Source organism: Panulirus ornatus, chromosome 47, assembly GCF_036320965.1.
Source record: "Panulirus ornatus isolate Po-2019 chromosome 47, ASM3632096v1, whole genome shotgun sequence".
NCBI classification, from domain to species: Eukaryota; Metazoa; Arthropoda; class Malacostraca; order Decapoda; family Palinuridae; genus Panulirus; species Panulirus ornatus.
Window position 1 is genome coordinate 17,589,293 of NC_092270.1, and position 22,298 is coordinate 17,611,590.

Here is a 22,298-nt window from a genome sequence, read left to right on the forward strand (position 1 = left end):
TTCAGTAAAGAGGTTCATTTAATAAAACTTACTTGCAGTTCTTCACTTTCATGATGTCTAAGTTTTTCTAAAAATTCATCAATACCAAGCTGTGTAAACTCATACTGAAGATGCACACGGAAATTCATGTCCTCCACACTGTGAACGACTATGTTTATGAACTGCATACATGCGACCTGTTTGAAGAGAAAAGGAAAATATCTTGTAATAGTACATCATGCATCATTTTTTTCCTTGTAAAGCAAAGGGATAAAACTGAAAAATCTCAACTTCATGCCAAAAACCTTTCCTCCATTTTGAGATGAAATCTATTCCTAACACTGCCAAAGTCCACCAACTCTGATTCACTTCACCATTTTCTATGCCAATTTCAATGACAAAAAGTTAGATGCCATGTACAAACCAAATCCTCTCCCTTCCCTTACCTGTCATGTCAACCTACAATCTATGCTATGATTCAATTAAAAACAATCCTCATTATTATGAATTAACCTTGTTAGAAAATTTTTCTGGGTAGAAGGAAAGTTCCTTGAAACTGACTGTGTTCTTGAAATGGCAAAGACATGTGGTTGAGCGGTATGCCCTTGAGTATAAGGCTCACACAAAAGTACATACATTCACACAGTACATCATTTGAAAGACTTCCATTAAAATTATGTAAAAAAAAGTACCTTTGCAGTATTTTTACAGTAAAAGAGTTGGGGATGAATGGAACTAACTGAATGCAGAATCAGTACATGAAGACAACAGAAAGAACTCTATAACATTGAATGATAATAGAGAAGGCTTATGAGTTGGAGCCCACAAGTGTAAGACTCCCACCCAATAGTGTATAAATAGGCACTTACAGTGTGACATGGCCAGGAAAATTCTTGAAATGCACTTGTACAAACAAGAGGCTATGGCAGAACTATGACTTCTACAAACTTTCAGTACAGGAAAGACGATAGAGAAGTTTGCTTTACAGGAATTTTATCATGGTGACTAAAAGGGGATTGTTTTCTAGAGTCCAGCTAACAAGTAATACCATATTGATATTTTTTCTTGGTCATCCTAGAATAATTTCCAAAAATTAGGTGAATAACTTAGAACATGAATATGATTTTGGAAAACAAAACATTATAAATGAGTTTAAAAAAACATGACAGAATATTGCTAAGAGGCAAATGAGCTGCCTGCCAGCTGACCAGGTCACCATCAATGCAAACTTTTCATTCAATCATACGTGTTTTCACTATAAAAGCTTGGCTGTGAACCTTTTAATGACTAAGGTAGTAAACAACAGGGACAGCATTTTCAATTGCAAGTTGTACTAATTCTTTTACTGCAATCTAAAGCATAAAGATCAATAAAAATCTTCATAAAAACCCTAGCTAAACTGAAACCTTAATAAGGTTTCAGTTTATCTCAAGCATTCACAGAGAAATGCAATCAGAAAACTGTTACCAGATCAAATACAAAGAAGCTGGATAAAGGGGATTTTGAGAGTTTTTCAACTGAAAGAGTTTCTTGTTGGTCTGTTGATAACTTGTATCAGACCGAGGGTCTCACACATTTTCAATAACTTCCATAACTGTTCCCTTTCATCTGCCACTGCATAGTAGCTTTCACTTGAAATATGCATCCACAGACTATTCAATCTGTCTCCTATTCCATGAAAATCAAAGTATCTTGATCATATCATCAATGGTTCAGGTTTGCTTAAATATCCCATCAACTCCTGCATTTTTCTAAGGCTTCATTAAATCATGGCTTCATTAAATCATTCCATCATGATTCTATGAGGCCTGTTATTATAATATTAATGGTACTTAGGACTGGTACATTTCCTGATATCAAGATGCATTTTTGACTTAATTTTTGTAGCTGCCTTCCCTCAGGATTGCTGCTTAGACAAAATGCTATGCCATTCTGTTTAGTTGTCGCTCTGTGAGCTCTAACAGTTTTATACCCTTCTAAATCTGCTCTGCTCTTAATTCTAACATTTAATCATTAAATAGGAATAGGTTAAAATAGTTTTATCCATATAATTTTCATTTGTCAAATCACTAACGCAAGAGTCTGATCCCATGCCCAGTAGGTTAAAAGTGACACATGGACTTTCACACCTAGACAAGTGCTTCTTCCTTTCTCACCCTGCACACTGAATTAATACACTAAGTATGATAAACATCTCCATTCACACCACCACTAAAAGCAAAATGCTTCCACTGCATTCAATTCCCAGTCATTCCTAGACTAAGCATTATCTAATGTAGGTCCTGCCTTAATCAACTATCTCACTGCATCTATTCATCCTTTCTGTGGTCTACCTCTTCTCCTTGTACCTTCTGTACTATTCAACCAACTTCTCATCTATCACACATTCTACACAGCTATGCCACCCTAAAAGAGCTTTCATCCATACACATTTTAAACAATTTCTTAACATCACACCCTTTCAACTAAACTATATAATCTATTTGTCTTAACTGCTCTTATTTCTCGCCTACTCAGACTTAAATAACTGTGGACTTTGCATCCTCACATCAGAGTTTCGACCAGTACCTTTTCAGGCCAGATTCTTGCACACTTGAATATTTTCCAGTTACCAGACGTTTCAGTGAACCCCTAGTTTTTCACTTGCATGATTCTTACATCCATCTTTAACTTCGCCACTACCATCCTTAATGAACATTATATCTGCCCCAGTTAAAGCAAGATGCTACAAAGAAGATTCTTAGAAGATTGTTCTACACTCTTCTATTATCCTTCTGTTAAAATTACTGTAAAAGACATGGACAAATGTAATGAGAAAACTAATTTGGATATTTCATATGAAGATGCTTGAGAGATGAACGAGGTTTGGATGCATTGGGAGCATTTCAAATATGGAGATGGTCTGAATGGAGACACTGGTTTCAAATGATGAGTCAATCTGATGTGAAAAGTGAAAAAGTATGATGCCCTTGCCTAAGTATGGAAGTCCATATTTCATACTAACACACTGGTCATAGGTTGAGAATATGTGAGTGATACAAAATCTGTACCTCATCGCCCAATCAAACTTGGAGCAAATAATGATCATATACAGAGAGGAGGAAACTGACTCAAGAAAAATTAATTTCATTATATAATGGCAAAGCTTTAATTCAGTATCAAAATTATCAATGGCCCTCAGCAAGATATGAGACCTGAATTGCCTCCCTAGTTATCTGATTAATTTTGCAAATTTTAGGAAATTTACTTAGAAAGATTACAATTACAAATCAATGAGCTACACAAAAATTCTTGTTATCATTCTTCAAAGGGATCTGTTCACTGGAAGCAATCAATAGTTTATAGTGCAATCAACGGCCAGTGTACGTAAGGATTAGCAACATCTGTATCAACTGAATCAAGGACAGCAATCGAACTAGTAACAATGATGAAATCACTAGCTCTTTAAAATGAAATGGCACATTCTAACGTACATATTAGACTTCCAAACCTGATGTTGCATTATTCAGCATTTATTTTCACTTGCCTAGTGGACTCTCAGTCATAACTGATGGCCACTGAAATTTTGCCGGGCAAGCTTAAAGATGATAATACTTTCAATTCATCTGTCTAGTCACATAACTGAAATCCTTTAATTTTCCATAAAGTTTAGTAGTAAATTATTTCCACTAGCAATCATAAATAATTAGTTCATCATCTACAATCATTCTTAAATAAATCTAGCTAGATTCTGCAACTAAAAAAAAAAAGGATTTCAGTAACACATGTACATTTTATCATTCAAATCTTTTTTTCATGTACAACAAAATAAGTCATTACACAATACATTATGTGAGAATCACTGAATAAAGAACAAATAATTTTCAGAATATCTTATTCAACTAGTAGTAACCACTTTCAATCACACTACCAATCATCACGACAAGCAACTACAAACCACTAACCATAAATTCAATGTGGAAACATTCATAGTTGGAGAAGTATGCCATGAGGGTCTGGAAGCGCTGAGATTCGGTGCACACATCTTTGAAGTTATCAAAGGCATTAAGTATGATTTCGTGTCCTCCTTTAACTAAACAGATGGCTGCTAAGAGTTCTAATACAAGGGCTTTCGTCCTGAAAAAATGGGGAAAATTTCTCAATCATTTTCAACAAAACAATATGAAGTACTAAATACAGGCATTACCTTTCCTATGCAACAACAAAAGATAAATAATTGCATTTCTTCATCATAAAAGATATCACACTTAAGAAGGCAGAGTATGCTGACATATTAAATACAATTTCAAAAGGTTTATGCAGAAAGATATATCAATTCTGTGACAAAATGTCTGATATCTAAAAGTAAAAGAATTAGAATACTTTCACCAAAGAAAGGAGGGGAAAGGGTTGGACTCAGTGAAATGATAAAGAACTGAAAGGGAGAAAAGGTGCAATGATATTGAATAATTTCATCAGTACAAGATGTAAGGATTGGGTATTTTGCAAAGGTATAACTGATATATGTAATATAGCCAATGATGAATTAGGAAGGCTTAAAGAGAGTTTAGGACTAAAAGAAAATCATGAATAACTATACTGAAGATCACAAAGTTAATATTCCCCAATGAAAAATTAATACAGAAATCCAAACAAGAAGAGCTTGAACTGATAATAATAACTGTCACTAATAAAAAACAAAATTTTCAAAAGTACTATCAATCCATAAATTTCGTAAACTCCATTCCCATTTACACAAAATGGATTAAGAGCATACAGCCTCTTATTTCTTTCATTAACATCCTTAATTTGTACCCAGAGTGCTGATGTCAACAAAGGTATCTAACCTGGTGTGAGCTCTTCCTAAATTTTCACTTTACATAATAAGTTGATTGTCAAGCAAGATTAAACGCCCCTTTTCACATCTCTTCTCACATGCAACATGTCTCCAATACATAAAATCATTTTCATTAACCTGGCCTCCTCATTTGATTTACTTCAGCCCTAAATTACTCCTTCACTGTAACTATTCATCTATTATGATTTATCTCTTCTTGTACCTTCTACCACTGGACAAAAGATCTTCACCAATCTACCTCTCATCTAATAATGATTTTTCCTGCTATCTTAAAAGGTTTCTTTTAAAAATCTTTTTAATTTCATTACATTACACATCTCTCTTGACTCCACTATCTACTGTAATAATCATTCTCCCAATTCTATATAAGTTATGTATCTCCCCAGATCTTATATCTAACTCACCTTAGAAAACTAAGGTGTCATATCACATATATCAAGGATCAGGCTAGCACTCTGTACATTCTGCAACTAAAAAAAAAAAGGATTTCAGTAACACATGTACATTTTATCATTCAAATCTTTTTTTCATGTACAACAAAATAAGTCATTACACAATACATTATGTGAGAATCACTGAATAAAGAACAAATAATTTTCAGAATATCTTATTCAACTAGTAGTAACCACTTTCAATCACACTACCAATCATCACGACAAGCAACTACAAACCACTAACCATAAATTCAATGTGGAAACATTCATAGTTGGAGAAGTATGCCATGAGGGTCTGGAAGCGCTGAGATTCGGTGCACACATCTTTGAAGTTATCAAAGGCATTAAGTATGATTTCGTGTCCTCCTTTAACTAAACAGATGGCTGCTAAGAGTTCTAATACAAGGGCTTTCGTCCTGAAAAAATGGGGAAAATTTCTCAATCATTTTCAACAAAACAATATGAAGTACTAAATACAGGCATTACCTTTCCTATGCAACAACAAAAGATAAATAATTGCATTTCTTCATCATAAAAGATATCACACTTAAGAAGGCAGAGTATGCTGACATATTAAATACAATTTCAAAAGGTTTATGCAGAAAGATATATCAATTCTGTGACAAAATGTCTGATATCTAAAAGTAAAAGAATTAGAATACTTTCACCAAAGAAAGGAGGGGAAAGGGTTGGACTCAGTGAAATGATAAAGAACTGAAAGGGAGAAAAGGTGCAATGATATTGAATAATTTCATCAGTACAAGATGTAAGGATTGGGTATTTTGCAAAGGTATAACTGATATATGTAATATAGCCAATGATGAATTAGGAAGGCTTAAAGAGAGTTTAGGACTAAAAGAAAATCATGAATAACTATACTGAAGATCACAAAGTTAATATTCCCCAATGAAAAATTAATACAGAAATCCAAACAAGAAGAGCTTGAACTGATAATAATAACTGTCACTAATAAAAAACAAAATTTTCAAAAGTACTATCAATCCATAAATTTCGTAAACTCCATTCCCATTTACACAAAATGGATTAAGAGCATACAGCCTCTTATTTCTTTCATTAACATCCTTAATTTGTACCCAGAGTGCTGATGTCAACAAAGGTATCTAACCTGGTGTGAGCTCTTCCTAAATTTTCACTTTACATAATAAGTTGATTGTCAAGCAAGATTAAACGCCCCTTTTCACATCTCTTCCTCACATGCAATATGTCTCCAATACATAATTCAGTAACACATGTACATTTTATCATTCAAATCTTTTTTTCATGTACAACAAAATAAGTCATTACACAATACATTATGTGAGAATCACTGAATAAAGAACAAATAATTTTCAGAATATCTTATTCAACTAGTAGTAACCACTTTCAATCACACTACCAATCATCACGACAAACAACTACAAACCACTAACCATAAATTCAATGTGGAAACATTCATAGTTGGAGAAGTATGCCATGAGGGTCTGGAAGCGCTGAGATTCGGTGCACACATCTTTGAAGTTATCAAAGGCATTAAGTATGATTTCGTGTCCTCCTTTAACTAAACAGATGGCTGCTAAGAGTTCTAATACAAGGGCTTTCGTCCTGAAAAAATGGGGAAAATTTCTCAATCATTTTCAACAAAACAATATGAAGTACTAAATACAGGCATTACCTTTCCTATGCAACAACAAAAGATAAATAATTGCATTTCTTCATCATAAAAGATATCACACTTAAGAAGGCAGAGTATGCTGACATATTAAATACAATTTCAAAAGGTTTATGCAGAAAGATATATCAATTCTGTGACAAAATGTCTGATATCTAAAAGTAAAAGAATTAGAATACTTTCACCAAAGAAAGGAGGGGAAAGGGTTGGACTCAGTGAAATGATAAAGAACTGAAAGGGAGAAAAGGTGCAATGATATTGAATAATTTCATCAGTACAAGATGTAAGGATTGGGTATTTTGCAAAGGTATAACTGATATATGTATTATAGCCAATGATGAATTAGGAAGGCTTAAAGAGAGTTTAGGACTAAAAGAAAATCATGAATAACTATACTGAAGATCACAAAGTTAATATTCCCCAATGAAAAATTAATACAGAAATCCAAACAAGATGAGCTTGAACTGATAATAATAACTGTCACTTATAAAAAACAAAATTTTCAAAAGTACTATCAATCCATAAATTTCGTAAACTCCATTCCCATTTACACAAAATGGATTAAGAGCATACAGCCTCTTATTTCTTTCATTAACATCCTTAATTTGTACCCAGAGTGCTGATGTCAACAAAGGTATCTAACCTGGTGTGAGCTCTTCCTAAATTTTCACTTTACATAATAAGTTGATTGTCAAGCAAGATTAAACGCCCCTTTTCACATCTCTTCCTCACATGCAACATGTCTCCAATACATAAAATCATTTTCATTAACCTGGCCTCCTCATTTGATTTACTTCCAGCCCTAAATTACTCCTTCACTGTAACTATTCATCTATTATGATTTATCTCTTCTTGTACCTTCTACCACTGGACAAAAGATCTTCACCAATCTACCTCTCATCTAATAATGATTTTTCCTGCTATCTTAAAACGTTTCTTTTAAAAATCTTTTTAATTTCATTACATTACACATCTCTCTTGACTCCACTATCTACTGTAATAATCATTCTCCCAATTCTATATAAGTTATGTATCTCCCCAGATCTTATATCTAACTCACCTTAGAAAACTAAGGTGTCATATCACATATATCAAGGATCAGGCTAGCACTCTGTACATTCTGCAACTAAATTTTTTCTGTTCAAAAGTTCTCAACTAAATCTTTTCCTTGTATGACTACTATCAAGTTCAGCTTTCCTACAAACTCGATCATTTCTAAATATGTATCACCCCTAAAAATCTGGAATTCTTTCTACTTCACAACAACAGAACACAGCAGATGTCATCTAGCTCACAAAGGGGGACCTGGTTTTCCCCATGTTTACTTTCTATATAAAAAAAATTTTACTTCTTACTCATTTTCTCTAATTCAGCTAGGACAGCAGCAACATCTGCTCACAAAAACTGAGTTGACTTCCATTCTGTTCCACTATAATTCACCCAAACCTGCTCTAATGCAATGCCTCATCCATAAAATCATAAAACATATTTGGTGATATTTCTCACTAATGTGGGAGGTGGCAATCAAATATGAAAAAGAAAAGTTACAGCATTCTGCAATCTTCTAAGCACCCCACAGAGTAAACAAGCATGGTGACATCATGCAGTCAACACACATTTTCAAATTAATTCTAAATCTCTGTCGTTTCTTTAATCTATCACTCTTAACTTCATTCTAACACACATATAGAGTGGATCACATGCAAAAAGCCTCTTAAATCACTCACAAATATCTCCAATTTATGTCCAAAGTGTAATAGTTAAGTCTTCTCATAACTAAGGTTTCTACATTTAATTACTAACTCTGCTTACTTCAGTTCATCTACCCTCACAGAAAAAACTACATAAATACATCTAAATACTAATAATTTCCCAGGCAAGTCTACCTTTAATATCTATATCCTTCAACAGTTCCTTTACTACATCTGTACATCCCATCAGGGCTACCTCTTCTGAAAACTTCTACCATGATGCCAACAATTTTCTTTACCAAACTATCTTGTACTGAACAGCCTATATGGAAATACCACTTTGACAGGCTTTCATCCATAAACCCTTCTATTCATCTAATCATCACATAAATTTCTCATAATCTCGATCCTTATCAGTTCCCCTAATTTCAATTCAACTAAGGTTACCAATTACTTATGCTCTTATTTTCAACCAATCTTGAAATATAAAAACTAGTTTTACATTATACTTCAGCAGTAAAACATTACATGAGAGCTTCCTGTGAACATACTACCCTAAAATTCTTCTATTTACCAGAATCTTCAAGACACTTTCAAATCTTTCCCACTAACAGACTTCTCTAGATTCACCTTTTCCAAATACTCAAATTCTTTCCATAAGGATTCTTCTCCAATCAAACTGATAATGTACTGGGACTATCCATCTCTTTTAAAAATAAGAACCTTCCTCGCAGTTCTATATATTCTCAACATTCTAAAATCAAAACGTACTATCACAGCAAAATACCAAGCTACTCAACTCCTTATATGATTCAGCAAATGGAACATCAATGAATGCATACAGCAAATGCTGCAGCTTCTGTTTTGTTCCAACATGGTTCAACAACCAGAGTCATATTACTCATTCATAACACCATTCATCCCCACATATGCACTAGTGCTACTATGTCTTACAGCATTCAGCAAGTTTCCACACACGTAAAAACTTCCCATTAACCTCTTCCACCTACTCTATCAAACATTTTTTTACATTAGAAATAACACATTTTCCTCTTTTACTAGACAGCATATTCCACCTGCCAAAACACAAAAATCTTCACATCCCCATTTCTAAAATCTTCATTGTTTTTCGCCTAAAGGGATTCAGGAATCCTTTTAACATAATCAATCACAGGCTTACCTTACTAAGTTTTGACAACTCATTCCACTGCAAATCATACTATTCTCTCTACCTATACCTCAGAAGCCTGTTCCAACTGGAACTCCTTCAGGGGAGTGGCCACAGCAGTAAAGTCTCCATAATTACAGAACCCCAGTGCTGCTTCTTAGCCTTTATGCCTCACACTTAACAGGCCACTGGCGAAGAGCAATTCTAGCACAGTGTTTGTAGAGGCTCCTACCTAATGTTCCTACTGAATACTACTACCAAATGCTCATATCTATCAAATTCTCTCTAACCTTCATGCAGCGGAACAATATGTACATTTATCCACTCAACTGGCAGGTACATAACCTTGGTGCCTGATACCCTTTCGAAATTCATTAAACTAATATTTCACCTCCACTTTTTATAACTTCACTTACCTCACCATCTTTCCCCTCCCCATAAATATACTAGTGGTTATCACTTCCTTTATAATAAGAGGAACCCTGGTAGCAAATGAAACCATATAAAATCAACTTACAAACATATATTGTTAATCCCAATGAGGCATTCAGTAACAAGGATAATACATTCCAGTGATACTCTCTCTTACTCAAGAGAAGGATTAAAATTCATACTGCCAATTCAGATACAGTTAAATACTGTTAGGTTAATCTTGATATACCATCTCACAGTTAGAGTTAACAATTTATCTAAAAATGCTATTTCTCCTAATGGTGATGCAAGCCTTTTCATAGGTATATAATGCAATTTAATATCATCTGTGAGCAAATTATTCATGAAATTCAAATGAAATCATTCATATAGCTTGTGAGTGCAACAGGTCCAACATCTGAATCTATCTTAATATCTTTTCCTAGTTTCAGAACTGGGATAATTTGATTTTGTTCATGCACTCACAAAGTACCATCTTACCAAATCTAACTTACAATTTTCATTAAAACATCTGCGGTAAATATTACCTGGAAATGAATTCTATCATAACATTGGGATGTGTCTTCTGAGTTACAAGCATCTCATATTCATCCAACATAAAAGTTCTGTTCTGATATTATATATTACTCGAATCTAACTGATTCTAGATTTTGTTTAGATTGTTCCCCATATGATTAAAAGGAGAAATGATCTCTTAACAAATATTACTTTGAACATTAAGACATAAACAAAGGTGAGATCTATTGAATAATATCATCTTTTGAGAGACTTTTGTTTCAATAAGATTAACATAAAATGTTATTCCTCTTAAGAATTTCTCATGCCTTTTTCTGTTTCTTGTAACCCCAGGATCTGTATTATATGGATCCTACAATGAACAGCAAGAAAATGACATCTACCCCCAGAAACAGCATAGAACGCATGGTAGAGACATTTAATAGTGCATTGGAAAAGTACCTAAAAGTGTACCAGACCAGCTAGGCTTTGGGGCTATGTGGGCCTGAGGGCTGTGGCTTCCATCAGCTCTGTCAACCAACAATACAATCCAGCAGCCTGGGCCCCAGCCTGGGCTGTGGGGATGAAGACCCCCTAAAGACTCCACAAGGTATCCGTGAGTGTAAACTTCCTTGAGATGACTGTACTTCTATTAGTCCACTCACAATGACATAGCCTCACAAAAAATTACTTTCAACCTGTGGTGTAACCTTATGCACACAGAGTCTGGTAACTACCTTTAAAAAAGTATTTTGGACAACTTTGTTTTCAATTGCATCATGCAGTTTCACTTCCAAGTAAATTTTTCTTCCAACTTCACAAAAGGGTCATCTCAACATGGAACATGCTGTTGACATAAATACAAATCTGAGGTATGTGTATACATCATTCTGTTCCAGATTATTATCGGTAAAACTTCTACTGGAACAGTGAACAATTTCTCTCTAATACATTATTGTATATCCACACTGCTCTCTTCTGATAACATCTAGATGAAAACTCCTTGCTATTTTTCTGTCCTGTAACAGATGTATCAAAGAACAACCAACTCCATGAATTATCCATGACTTCTCTACTGACAACCCACTGCCACAAATACTTTCTAGTGTATCTATCTTCATATCAAAATAAGTGCTGGTCTTGTATCAATTAAATGAGTGGTTAACTGATGTTTGCTCAAATTCTTTCCCCTCTATTCTCACTCTTAGGGTCTCCCAAAGAAACATTTTTCACAGTGAAGCTGCAAAAGATCAAAAATGGTGAGAGCAAATTTTCAATGAAAGACTTGCCGCAATTTCCCGAGTTGTAAGTGATTCACTCAAAAGTGTACAGGAACATCAGAAACTTGTAATATTTGTCTGTAAATTCAAAGAGCTGAAAAGTGAAAAGAATATCATACAGCCTGAACTCGTGTGTTTTGCTTGCCTAAAAGTGAATAAGTGAAGATAAGAATCTGAAGAGACAGCAATGGACTTTCATATGCAAATTGGGAATCCAAGAGTATGTTCTCATTCTACCCATTACCCAACATGAGTTCCAATACTGAACTAGATATAAAAAGAAAAAAATCAAATTTGTGAGTTTAAATCTGTTTTCTTTCACGTGATATTTTCAACTCTCAAATGTATGAAAAATTATTAGAATTCTATTTCAATTGCCCCAACTTTTTTCCAAAGAAATTCTTTTTCTATACTATATTTTCAGGGAAATTAAGATCAGCATTATTGTTACATTTTGTGTTGAGCAAGCAGATGCAGAGGTCTAGCAAACTTCTGTTCAATATTCAAAGTCAATGGTTTTCTTTTCTTCCTATATGGTTCAATATAGCTTTTCATAGTGAGCAAAAAAATCCCTATTTGTGATTGACTTTATTCCTGGAGAATTCTGCTGTCTGGATTTCTCATTGTAATCTACAATTAGATAACTGATCAAGGGCTTTTGGTGTAGTACATGTAGAATTCTTTATATTGCTCTTCTATTATTAAGCTTCCTTTAGTAATATAATAACTTGAGTGTATGCAGCCACTCTATTATCATAATGATTGAATAGTTCATTGGTTTTGGTACAAAATTCATCAACTTTCTTTCGGAAAGTCCAACATATTACAGTGCCACCCCCTCTGTTGTATTGCACTACCCAAGTTTTTTCTTAATCCCTAGAGGATAACTTTCTCTATTTTCTGCTTTCTAGGAAATTATTTTCGAATGATCTTTACGAAACAAATTTTGAATGATCCTTAAAGAAGCAGTATAATTACCAGGGCAATTTACTCATTTTGGGGAAGGGCACTCACCATGCTTTTTTTTTTAATAAGATATAGGCTCCAATCTCAGACAGGAGTCCTCATCGAGGCCAGGCCTTGAATGAAAAAGAGGGAGAAATTAAAATGTATAAGAAAAGTGTGTAAGGACGAGAAGTTTAAAGAAAAAGGAGAGACAGGTATATGGCATAAGTAAGGACATGTATGAAGTCTAACTTGGTGTCAAAGTTTTAGTGTGACAGATAAGACTAGGCAAACCTGATACAGCGATTAACCTTTAAACTTCAGGTGACTTGAAGAAAGTACCTTACACTGTGTGTGTGTGTGTGTGTGTGTGTGTGTGTGTGTGTGTGTGTGTGTGTGTGTGTGTGTGTGTGTGATTTGCGTGAGGGTGGAATTCTGTTTCCTATTATAAAATGAAAGAAATGCATGTAAAGGTAAAGAATATGTAATAATAAGTAAGTTAACATACCTAATGTGGTTGCGGTATAGCACTGATTTTCATGCGAAGATTGTCTAATGATGAAGGTGGTTGGGGATATATAATGGGGTGGGCCTTATATAATGCAAATTTACCAAATGACACCTATCACTATCTAAGGTCACTGTTATCATATTTACATACTTACACATCTTTCTTTCAAGCTTGTTCACAGTTTCCCGTATTAGCAAGGTTAGCACCTAGAAAAGATGAAGAAAAGACCTCATTTGCACTATTCTCAAGCCATCATTTGTAATGCACTGAAACTGAATCCCCCTACTCAAAGCCATGCCTTATAGACCTTATCATGGTTTCCTCCAGCTGCTTCATATGCCCTGGTTCAGACCACAGACAACATGTCTCTACCTACATACAACATCACTTCAATTCATTCTATCCCATTCACACTTTCACCTCCTGTATGTTTAAGACCCAGGCACTTCAAATATCTATCACTCCATCCTTCCATCCTCAGTTTAGTCTCTCAGTTTTTCTTTTCACACATCCTATGAGTCAACCTATCCTCACCATATGTCTAATTCATTTTAGCACACTCTTTTCAGATTTCTTAGTCACATTAGTCTTATCACCATACCCCTCTCTCACCCTCTTATTAGTTGCTTAAACAAACCACCTCAAACCTTTTCCCCCATGACTTACTTCCATGGTTCCATTTGCTGCCATATCCACTCACAGGCATATAAAACACTTAACTTCCTCCTAATCTTCTCTGTTTAAACTCACAACCCAACAACCGGTCCTAATGTCCTGCTACACCTAATAACCTTGCTTTTATTCACATTTACTCTCAATTTCATTCTTTCACATACTCTCCTAAACTCAGACAGCAATTTCTGTAGTTTTTGTGTTGAATCTGCCATCTACATACATACATACATAAACATTAATACATTCTTTATCTATTCATTCAATTATAACACTAGAGTCCTAGTACTACTCAGGGCCTTTCTAAAGGCTATTGTAGCCCAAGGCTGCACTATTTCCAGCAGCAGGGTAATGTAGACTCCTTAGGGGTGATAAGTTTTTTGACAAGACTGTATTTCTATTGATAAAGCCATGCCAAAGGTTAATTTTCACCCATGATATCAAGGCAGTACTAGGATCAGATGAAGAACAGGCCTCATTTGCTTACATCTATTCTATAGCTGTCATATGTAATGCAGAGACCACAGCCAACTATCCACAATCAGGCACCACAGTTCTTTAAGTGTTTTTTCATGGCTGCATCATATACCCTAGTTCACTCAATTGACAGCATGTCAACCCTGTTTACTACTTCCCTCCAATTCATTCTATCCCATGCATGCTTTTCACCTTCCTGCATGTGCAGGCTCTGAGCACTCAAATCTTTTTCACTCCATCCTTCCATCTCCAGTTTGGTCACCCCCTTCTCCTCCCCTCCCCTTCTGACACACATATCCTATTTGCTCTACTCCCTCACTCTCTCCATATGTTTAATCCATTCCAACACACCCTCTTCAGCTCTCTTAATCATACTCATCTTATCACCACAATTCTCTCTTACCCTTTTATCAATCATTTGATCAACCCTCCTCACACCACATAATGTCCTCAAACATTTCATTTCCAACACATCAACCCCCTTCTGCACATTCTCATCTATAGCCCATCCCTCACATACATACAACATTGTTGGGACTACCATAGCCTATATCATACCATCTTTTATGCTCCCGATAATGACATCCCTTTCCACACTCTTTACTGCTCCCCAGCTCTTTCATCCTCTCACCCACATCACTCAATTTTGCTTACACAAACAGCCAGTTATCGGGAGCAAAAACCAAAGTAATACCTATAGAAGAAGGAAAGTGAACCAATATTGCGGCATAGGGCAAGGGGGTCAAGTTTGGAAGTTAGCATGGGACAGTTTATAAGTCGGCTCCCTTTCAAATCAACTCTATCAAGTAAGCATACAGAGATAGAACAACTCAAAATGTGAGAGAAGTACTCCATACAAGGATGAATCAATCCCATGTGTAAACAGAGCAAATGTTCAGAACAGAAGTTTTGACATCTAAACAGAACACCTACTTTCTAAGAAGCAGACTTAGCTATTCATGTAAAGTGGGGTTTCCAAGGATGAGTTGATGTTATAGTTATACCCAGTATGTTCAACGAGTCAAGAGGTGAAATTACATAACTGTCAAAGAAAAGAAAAGGGAGGGAAGCCAAAAGAGGGGAGCTTAGAGATGAGGCCCTGATGCCACACCCTATCAAATACCTCAGATGTTAAGAGCAACTACACATGACTCTTTAAAATCTTTCAGGGATAATGACCAGACATTAGTGAGATAGGAAAGAATATCACCAGTGGATCTCACCTTACAGAAGCCATACTGGTGATCAAAGAGAAGACTGTGATTTTTGAGGAGTTTAAGGACATGAGTTGTAGAGATATCCAAAGACTTTGGAAATGGTAGGTGTCAAGGCAATAGGACGAGAGTTAGAGGGGTTCAGAGCGGTCACCCTTCTTTAGGATAGAATGTATCAATGAATGTTTCCAAGGAGGAGGAAAAGTTTTGGTTTTTAAACAGGAACGGATGGGATAAGCAAGGACAGGTGCAAGTCCAGAGGCATACTCATTCAGTACAAGGGGATGGATGCCTTCAGGACTATAAGCCTTGCTTGTGTCCAGAGAAAGAAGCGCTTTTTGCACAGTCCTGAACAGACCTTAAGGAAGAGGCATAAGATTAGCAGGAGGAGCATCAGGATGAAGGAATGTCAGAGTCATCCAAGGTGGATTCAAAGCAGAAACAGGAACTAAAGAGAGCTGCTTTATATACAGCAGAGACAGATATAGTACCATCAGAACAGAAAAGTGAAGGAAAGGTAGAGCGAGACAAGTTCTTAGAGATGCCCTTGGCTAAAGACCAGAAAACCTATTAGTGGACGACAAGGAGAGGTTATCGCACTTCCATTGAATAATGGAAAACTTCACCTCATGGATAATGTGCCTGCAGTGATTATGAACAAAGACAAAAGCTGAATGGGAGCCAGAGGAAGGAGAGTTTTTCCAAGCCCTATATGCCTGATCCCTTGTCTGAATAGCCTCAGAACAGGAATGGTTGAACCATGGGTTGGATAAAGAGGTTATCTTGGAGGAAGAGGGGATGAATGCTTCCATTCCCACAAGAATAACCCCTGCTATGCATATGGCAGAGACAGAAGCATCACCATATAAGAGACAGTAATTTCCCCAAGGAAAGTCAGAAAAGAAGTTACGTAAGTTATTCCAGTCAGATTTGTTCAGGTGCCAGTATTTATGCCTAGAAGGGAATGCTGGAGGGGAGGTGCAGTTAGAATAGATACATCTATGAGTGTGATTAGATGAACCAACTGGGGGTGATATATTGTATTTACAGGGGTATGGACTAAAGGTGAAAACAAATCCAGAATATTAGGAGATTGTCAAAAGTCAGGAATATGAGGTGGGTGGGAGATGATTTGCTCTAAATCACTGAAAATGGAGTAAGTGAGATCTTCACTCCCTCCACCATCCATATGGAAGGGTCTGGAGAAAGAATATGATTGGAATGATAGATATCCTTTGTTGAAGGTCTTAAGAATATATGGTGTAGGAGGTAAGCTGCTATAAGTAGTGAAAATTGTTTATCATGGGTGAGAGGCATGTGTTAAAGTAGGAAGAGAGGACAGCGACTGGTTCCCAATGAAGGTTGGTTTGTGGCATGGGTGTGTGATGTCACCAAGGCTGTTTAATTGGTGTATAAATGGGGTGCTGAGAGAGGGGCAGGTATGCAGTCAGTAGGGGATGAGGGAACATGGGAAGTAAGTTATCATTGCTGATGACACAGCACTAGTGACACATTCAAGTGAGAAACTGCAGAAGATAGTGAGTGAGTCTAGAAGTAAGTGTGAAAGAAGGAAGCTGAAAGTAAATGAGATAAAACCAAGGTCATCAGTTTTGCAGGGTAGAGGGGCAGGTTCATTGGGAGTGTGTTTAAATGGAGAAAATTTGAAGGAAGTGGAGTGTTTTAGATACCTGGGAGTGGACATAGCAGCTAATGGAGCCATGGAAGCAGAAGTGTGTCATAGGGTGAGTGAGGGAGTGAAGGTTATGCAAGCATTGAGGAATGTGCTGCAAGAGAGGTTGTTATCTGGGAGGGCAAAAATGGGTATGTTTGAAAGTACAGTAGTCTCAACAATGGGTTACAGATGCAAGGCATAAGCTATAGATGAGGATGTACAGGGGAATGCGGATATGTTGGAAATTAAATGCTTGAGGACAATATGTGGTGTGAGATAGTTCAATCAAGTATGTAACAAAAGAGTAAGAAGCAGGTGTGGTAATAAAAACATTTTGATTGAAAGAGCTGAAGAAGGTGTCCTGAAATGGTGTGGATATATGGAGAGAATGTGTGAAGAGAGGTTGGCACAGAGGATATATGTGTCAGAAGTGGAGTGGACAATGAGAAAGTGGAGACCAAACTGAAGATGGAAGGATGGAACAAGATTTTGAGAAATTGGGTCCTGAACATGCAGGAGAGTGTAAGGTGTGCATGGGATACACTGAATTGGAACAACATGGTATAAAGAGGTTGACATGCTGTCACTGAACTGGTCCAGGGTACATGAAGTGGCCGGCATAAACCATGGAAAGGTCTGTAAGGCATGATTGTGGATAAGGGTCTGCAGTTTTGGTGCAATTCACATGACTGTTAGAGAATGGATGAATGCGAATTAAGTCCTTCATTATTTGTTCCTTGTACCACCTCAATAACGTGGGAACGGTAACCTAGTGTTAGATACAGATGCTCTCCAACTTACGATGGTTCAACTTACAATTTTTCAACTTTACAATGGTATGAAAGTAATATTCAGTTGAAACTGTACTTCAAATTTTGAATTTTGATCTTTTCCTGGGCTAGCAATATCCAGTACAACAGTCTTTCATGATGCTACACAGTGGCAGTGAGCTGCAGCTTCCAGTCAGCCACACAATCACAAGTGTACACAACCGTCACTCTAAAGAGTACCATGTTGCCAGCATTTTTTGGATTTTGTGTTTTGTGTTTTAGCATTCCATCATGTTTACAGAATGTCCACCTGTGTCTCCTGCCTCTGGTGAGAAGAAGAGGAAGGCAATTACTCTTGAGATGAAATTAGAGTTAATTGCCCAGAATGAATGCGGCAAGTCAGTAATGACCATTGCATGTGAGTTAGGACTTTCACATTCAACAATCTTGACCACCTTAAAGGGTTTATCAGAACGTAACCCCATTATAAGTTAGGAGCACCTGTAGATATTTGGGAGTGGACTTAGTAGCGGATGGAACCATGGAAACAGAAGTGAGTCACAGGGTGGGGGAGGGGGTGAAGGCTCTGGGAGTGTTGAAGAATGTGTGGAAGGCGAGAACGTTATCTCAGAGAGCAAAAATGGGTATGTCAGAAGGAATAGTGGTTCCAACAATGTTATATGGTTGTGAAACATGGGATATAGATAGGGTTGTGTGGAGGAAGGTGGATGTGCTCGAAATGAAATGTTTGAGGACAATATGTGGTGTGAGGTGGTTTCATCGTGTAAGTAATGTAAGGGTAAGAGAGATGTGTGGTAATAAAAAGAGTGTGGTTGAGAGAGCAGAAGAGTGGTATATTGAAATGGTTTGGACACATGGAGAGAATGAGTGAGGAAAGATTGACAAAGAGGATATATGTGTCAGAAGTGGAGGAAACACGGAGAAGGTGGAAGGATGGAGTGAAAAAGATTTTGAGCGATCAAGGTCTGAACATACAGGAGGGTGAAAAGAGTGCAAGGAATAGAGTGAATTGGAACGATGTGGTATACCAGGGTCGATGCGCTGTCAATGGATTCAACCAGGGAATGTGAAGCATCTGGGGTAAGAACAGGACAAGAATCAATTGCTTTATTAAATCATATTAAAAATCATGAACACTGTGCTGAATGGAGTAATGCGAATTCAGCTATCAACTGTGACTCCTTTATAACAAGAAATATCATTGAAGGTCAATAAAAAATGGTTAGGTTTGTTGTAGACAAAATCTGTAAACATTTCCCTTTCCTCTCTACATAATTTAAATTTCAAGACACACATGATGCCAGACCCGAACACTACCATCCAGTAATGCTTGTTTACCAATGGTGTCTTAGCTACGTCTCTTTCTTGTACATAAACAGACTGTTCTACAACAGTTATCTCATCCTTGTATCTCCCCAGACAATATGATCATTACACTAAAGAGCACTTGGGAACTTAATGTGTTTCATTTTCCATGTGGTTTTATGCATATACAGTACTTGATCACATGCACCACTGGCACCTCTTGCAATATATAAAATGTACATACTCACACTTGCTTGCCTCCATCCATTCCAGGCGCTACCACCCCCCAGAGGAACCAGCATTGCCACCCCACTGCGTCAGCAAGGTAGCACCAGGAAACATACGAAGAAAGACCATACATCTACTCACATCCATTCTCTAGCTGTCATGTGTAATGCACCAAAACCAAAGCTCTCTATCCACATCCAGGCCCCACAGACCTTTCCATGATTCATCCTAGATGTTTTACAAGAACTGGTTCAGTCCACTGATGGCATATCAACCCCAGTATAACTCATCATTCCAATTTACTCTATTCCATGCATGCCTTTCACCCTCAAGCATGTTCAGGCCCTAATTGCTCAAAATCTTTTTTACTTTTTCCTTCCACCTCCAATTTGGTCTCCCACTTCTCTTTTTGCCCTCCACTTCTACACATATATATTTTCTTTGTCAACCTTTCCTCACTCATTCTCTCCATATGTCCAAACCATTTAAACAAACCCTCTTCTGCTCTTTCAACCACTCTCTTTTCAATACCACACATCTCTCTTACCCTTTCATTACTTGATCAAACCACCCCACATCACATATTGCCCTCAAACATTTCATTTCGAACATATCCATCCTCCTCCGCACAACCCTAACTATAACTCACACCTCATAACCATATTATCATGCTGGAACTACTATTCCTTCAAACATACTCATGTTCTCTCTTTCCACACATTCTTCATCACTTCCAGAACCTTCGCCCCTCCCCCAACCTATAACGCTTCCACTTCCATGGTTCCATTCACCACCAAGTCCACTGCCAAATATCTAAAAAACTTCACTTCCTCCAATTTTTATCCACTCAAACTTATATCCCAAATAATTGTCCCTCAACCCTGCTGAACCTAATAACCTTGCTTTTCTTCTCATCTACTCTATTTCTCTCCCTTCACACACTCTTCCAAACTTAGCCACCAACTTCTGCAGTTTTTAACTCAAATCAGCCACAAATGCGGCAACATTGGTGAGCAATACTAAATATCCCATGCACACCAATCATACCCTCAACTGCCACATTACTTAACTTTGCATTTAAATCACCCATCACTTGTTCAACATCTGCTCTTCTGAAGTAGGATAACATTTGTTTCTGTCCCATAGTCTGTGATGTTTTCTTATCTTCTCTTTACCCATAATGTAGCTTAAACTTTCTTCCACTGAAAAACATTTACTGTATTATAAACAGTCCACTAAAAGACTTGATTCAGGTCCCTACAATTTCTTGGTGTATTCTAATGACAAGATTTTTGTAATATCTTAAGTATAATAAGCAAAGGATGATATGAAATTGGCTTGTGTTTGCATCTATGTTAGGTGGTAGAATGAGAAACAGGTGCAAGCACAAAGAAATGCAAATACTGTTTCCTTGGGAACTGTGCATTTCACCTTGGAGGCATTCAAAATTTATCTGATTTGCAAATGTACAGCACGATGTGATCAGCTACTTCAGAAGTTGCATATCCATCTTCCAATTTTTTGACTTATTTCCATGAGAAGCATGTTCTGTAATATGACACCATAGTCACACCTGTTGATGTGTAAAGGATGGAGCCAATATTTAGGTGAGACCTGGGGATGGAGATTTATTGAAAATAAAAATAATATATTAGTTTTCGGTGCATTATAAATGACGGCTAGAGACTGAGTGTGAACGAATGTAGCCTCTTTTGTCTGTTTTCCTGGCACTACCTTGCTCAGTGGGTTGCGAAGCTGTTTCCTGTGGGGCAGGGTAGCATCAGAAATAAATGAAGGCAAGCAAGTATGAATGTGTATAAATGTATATGTCTGTGTATGTGTAAGCATATGTGTGCATGTTGATATATGAATGTATATATGTATATGTATGTATATGTATATGTATATGTATGGACATCTATGTATATATATGTGTATGTTAGTGTATTGGCCATTCTTCGTCTGTTTCCTGGCACTACCTCGCTGACACTGAAACCAGCAATTAAGTATAATAAATAAATAAGTATAAGCAAATGGATTTGTATGTAGCATTTATGGATCTGGAGAAGGCATATGATAGAGTTGATAGAGATGCTCTGTGGAAGGTATTAAGAATATATGGTGTGGGAGGAAAGTTGTTAGAAGCAGTGAAAAGTTTTTATCGAGGATGTAAGGCATGTGTATGTGTAGGAAGAGAGGAAAGTGATTGGTTCTCAGTGAACGTAGGTTTGCGGCAGGGGTGTGTGATGTCTCCATGGTTGTTTAATTTGTTTATGGATGGGGTTGTTAGGGAGGTAAATGCAAGAGTTTTGGAAAGAGGGGCAAGTATGAAGTCTGTTGGGGATGAGAGAGCTTGGGAAGTGAGTCAGTTGTTGTTCGCTGATGATACAGTGCTGGTGGCTGATTCATGTGAGAAACTGCAGAAGCTGGTGACTGAGTTTGGTAAAGTGTGTGAAAGACGAAAGTTAAGAGTAAATGTGAATAAGAGCAAGGTTATT

General features: G+C 36.7%; 1 protein-coding gene across 1 annotated transcript in view; it reads right to left on the minus strand.

Moving 5' to 3' along the window:
• Frl (formin-like protein) overlaps positions 1-22,298 on the minus strand; it is a 370,619-nt gene that overhangs the window by 129,729 nt on the left and 218,592 nt on the right. Inside the window, exons 7-8 of the mRNA XM_071689853.1 lie at positions 6,681-6,852; positions 33-176 (exon numbers count right to left, since the gene is read on the minus strand). Coding sequence (XP_071545954.1) covers positions 33-176; positions 6,681-6,852 — 316 coding nt within the window. The remainder of the gene's footprint in view (positions 1-32; positions 177-6,680; positions 6,853-22,298) is intronic.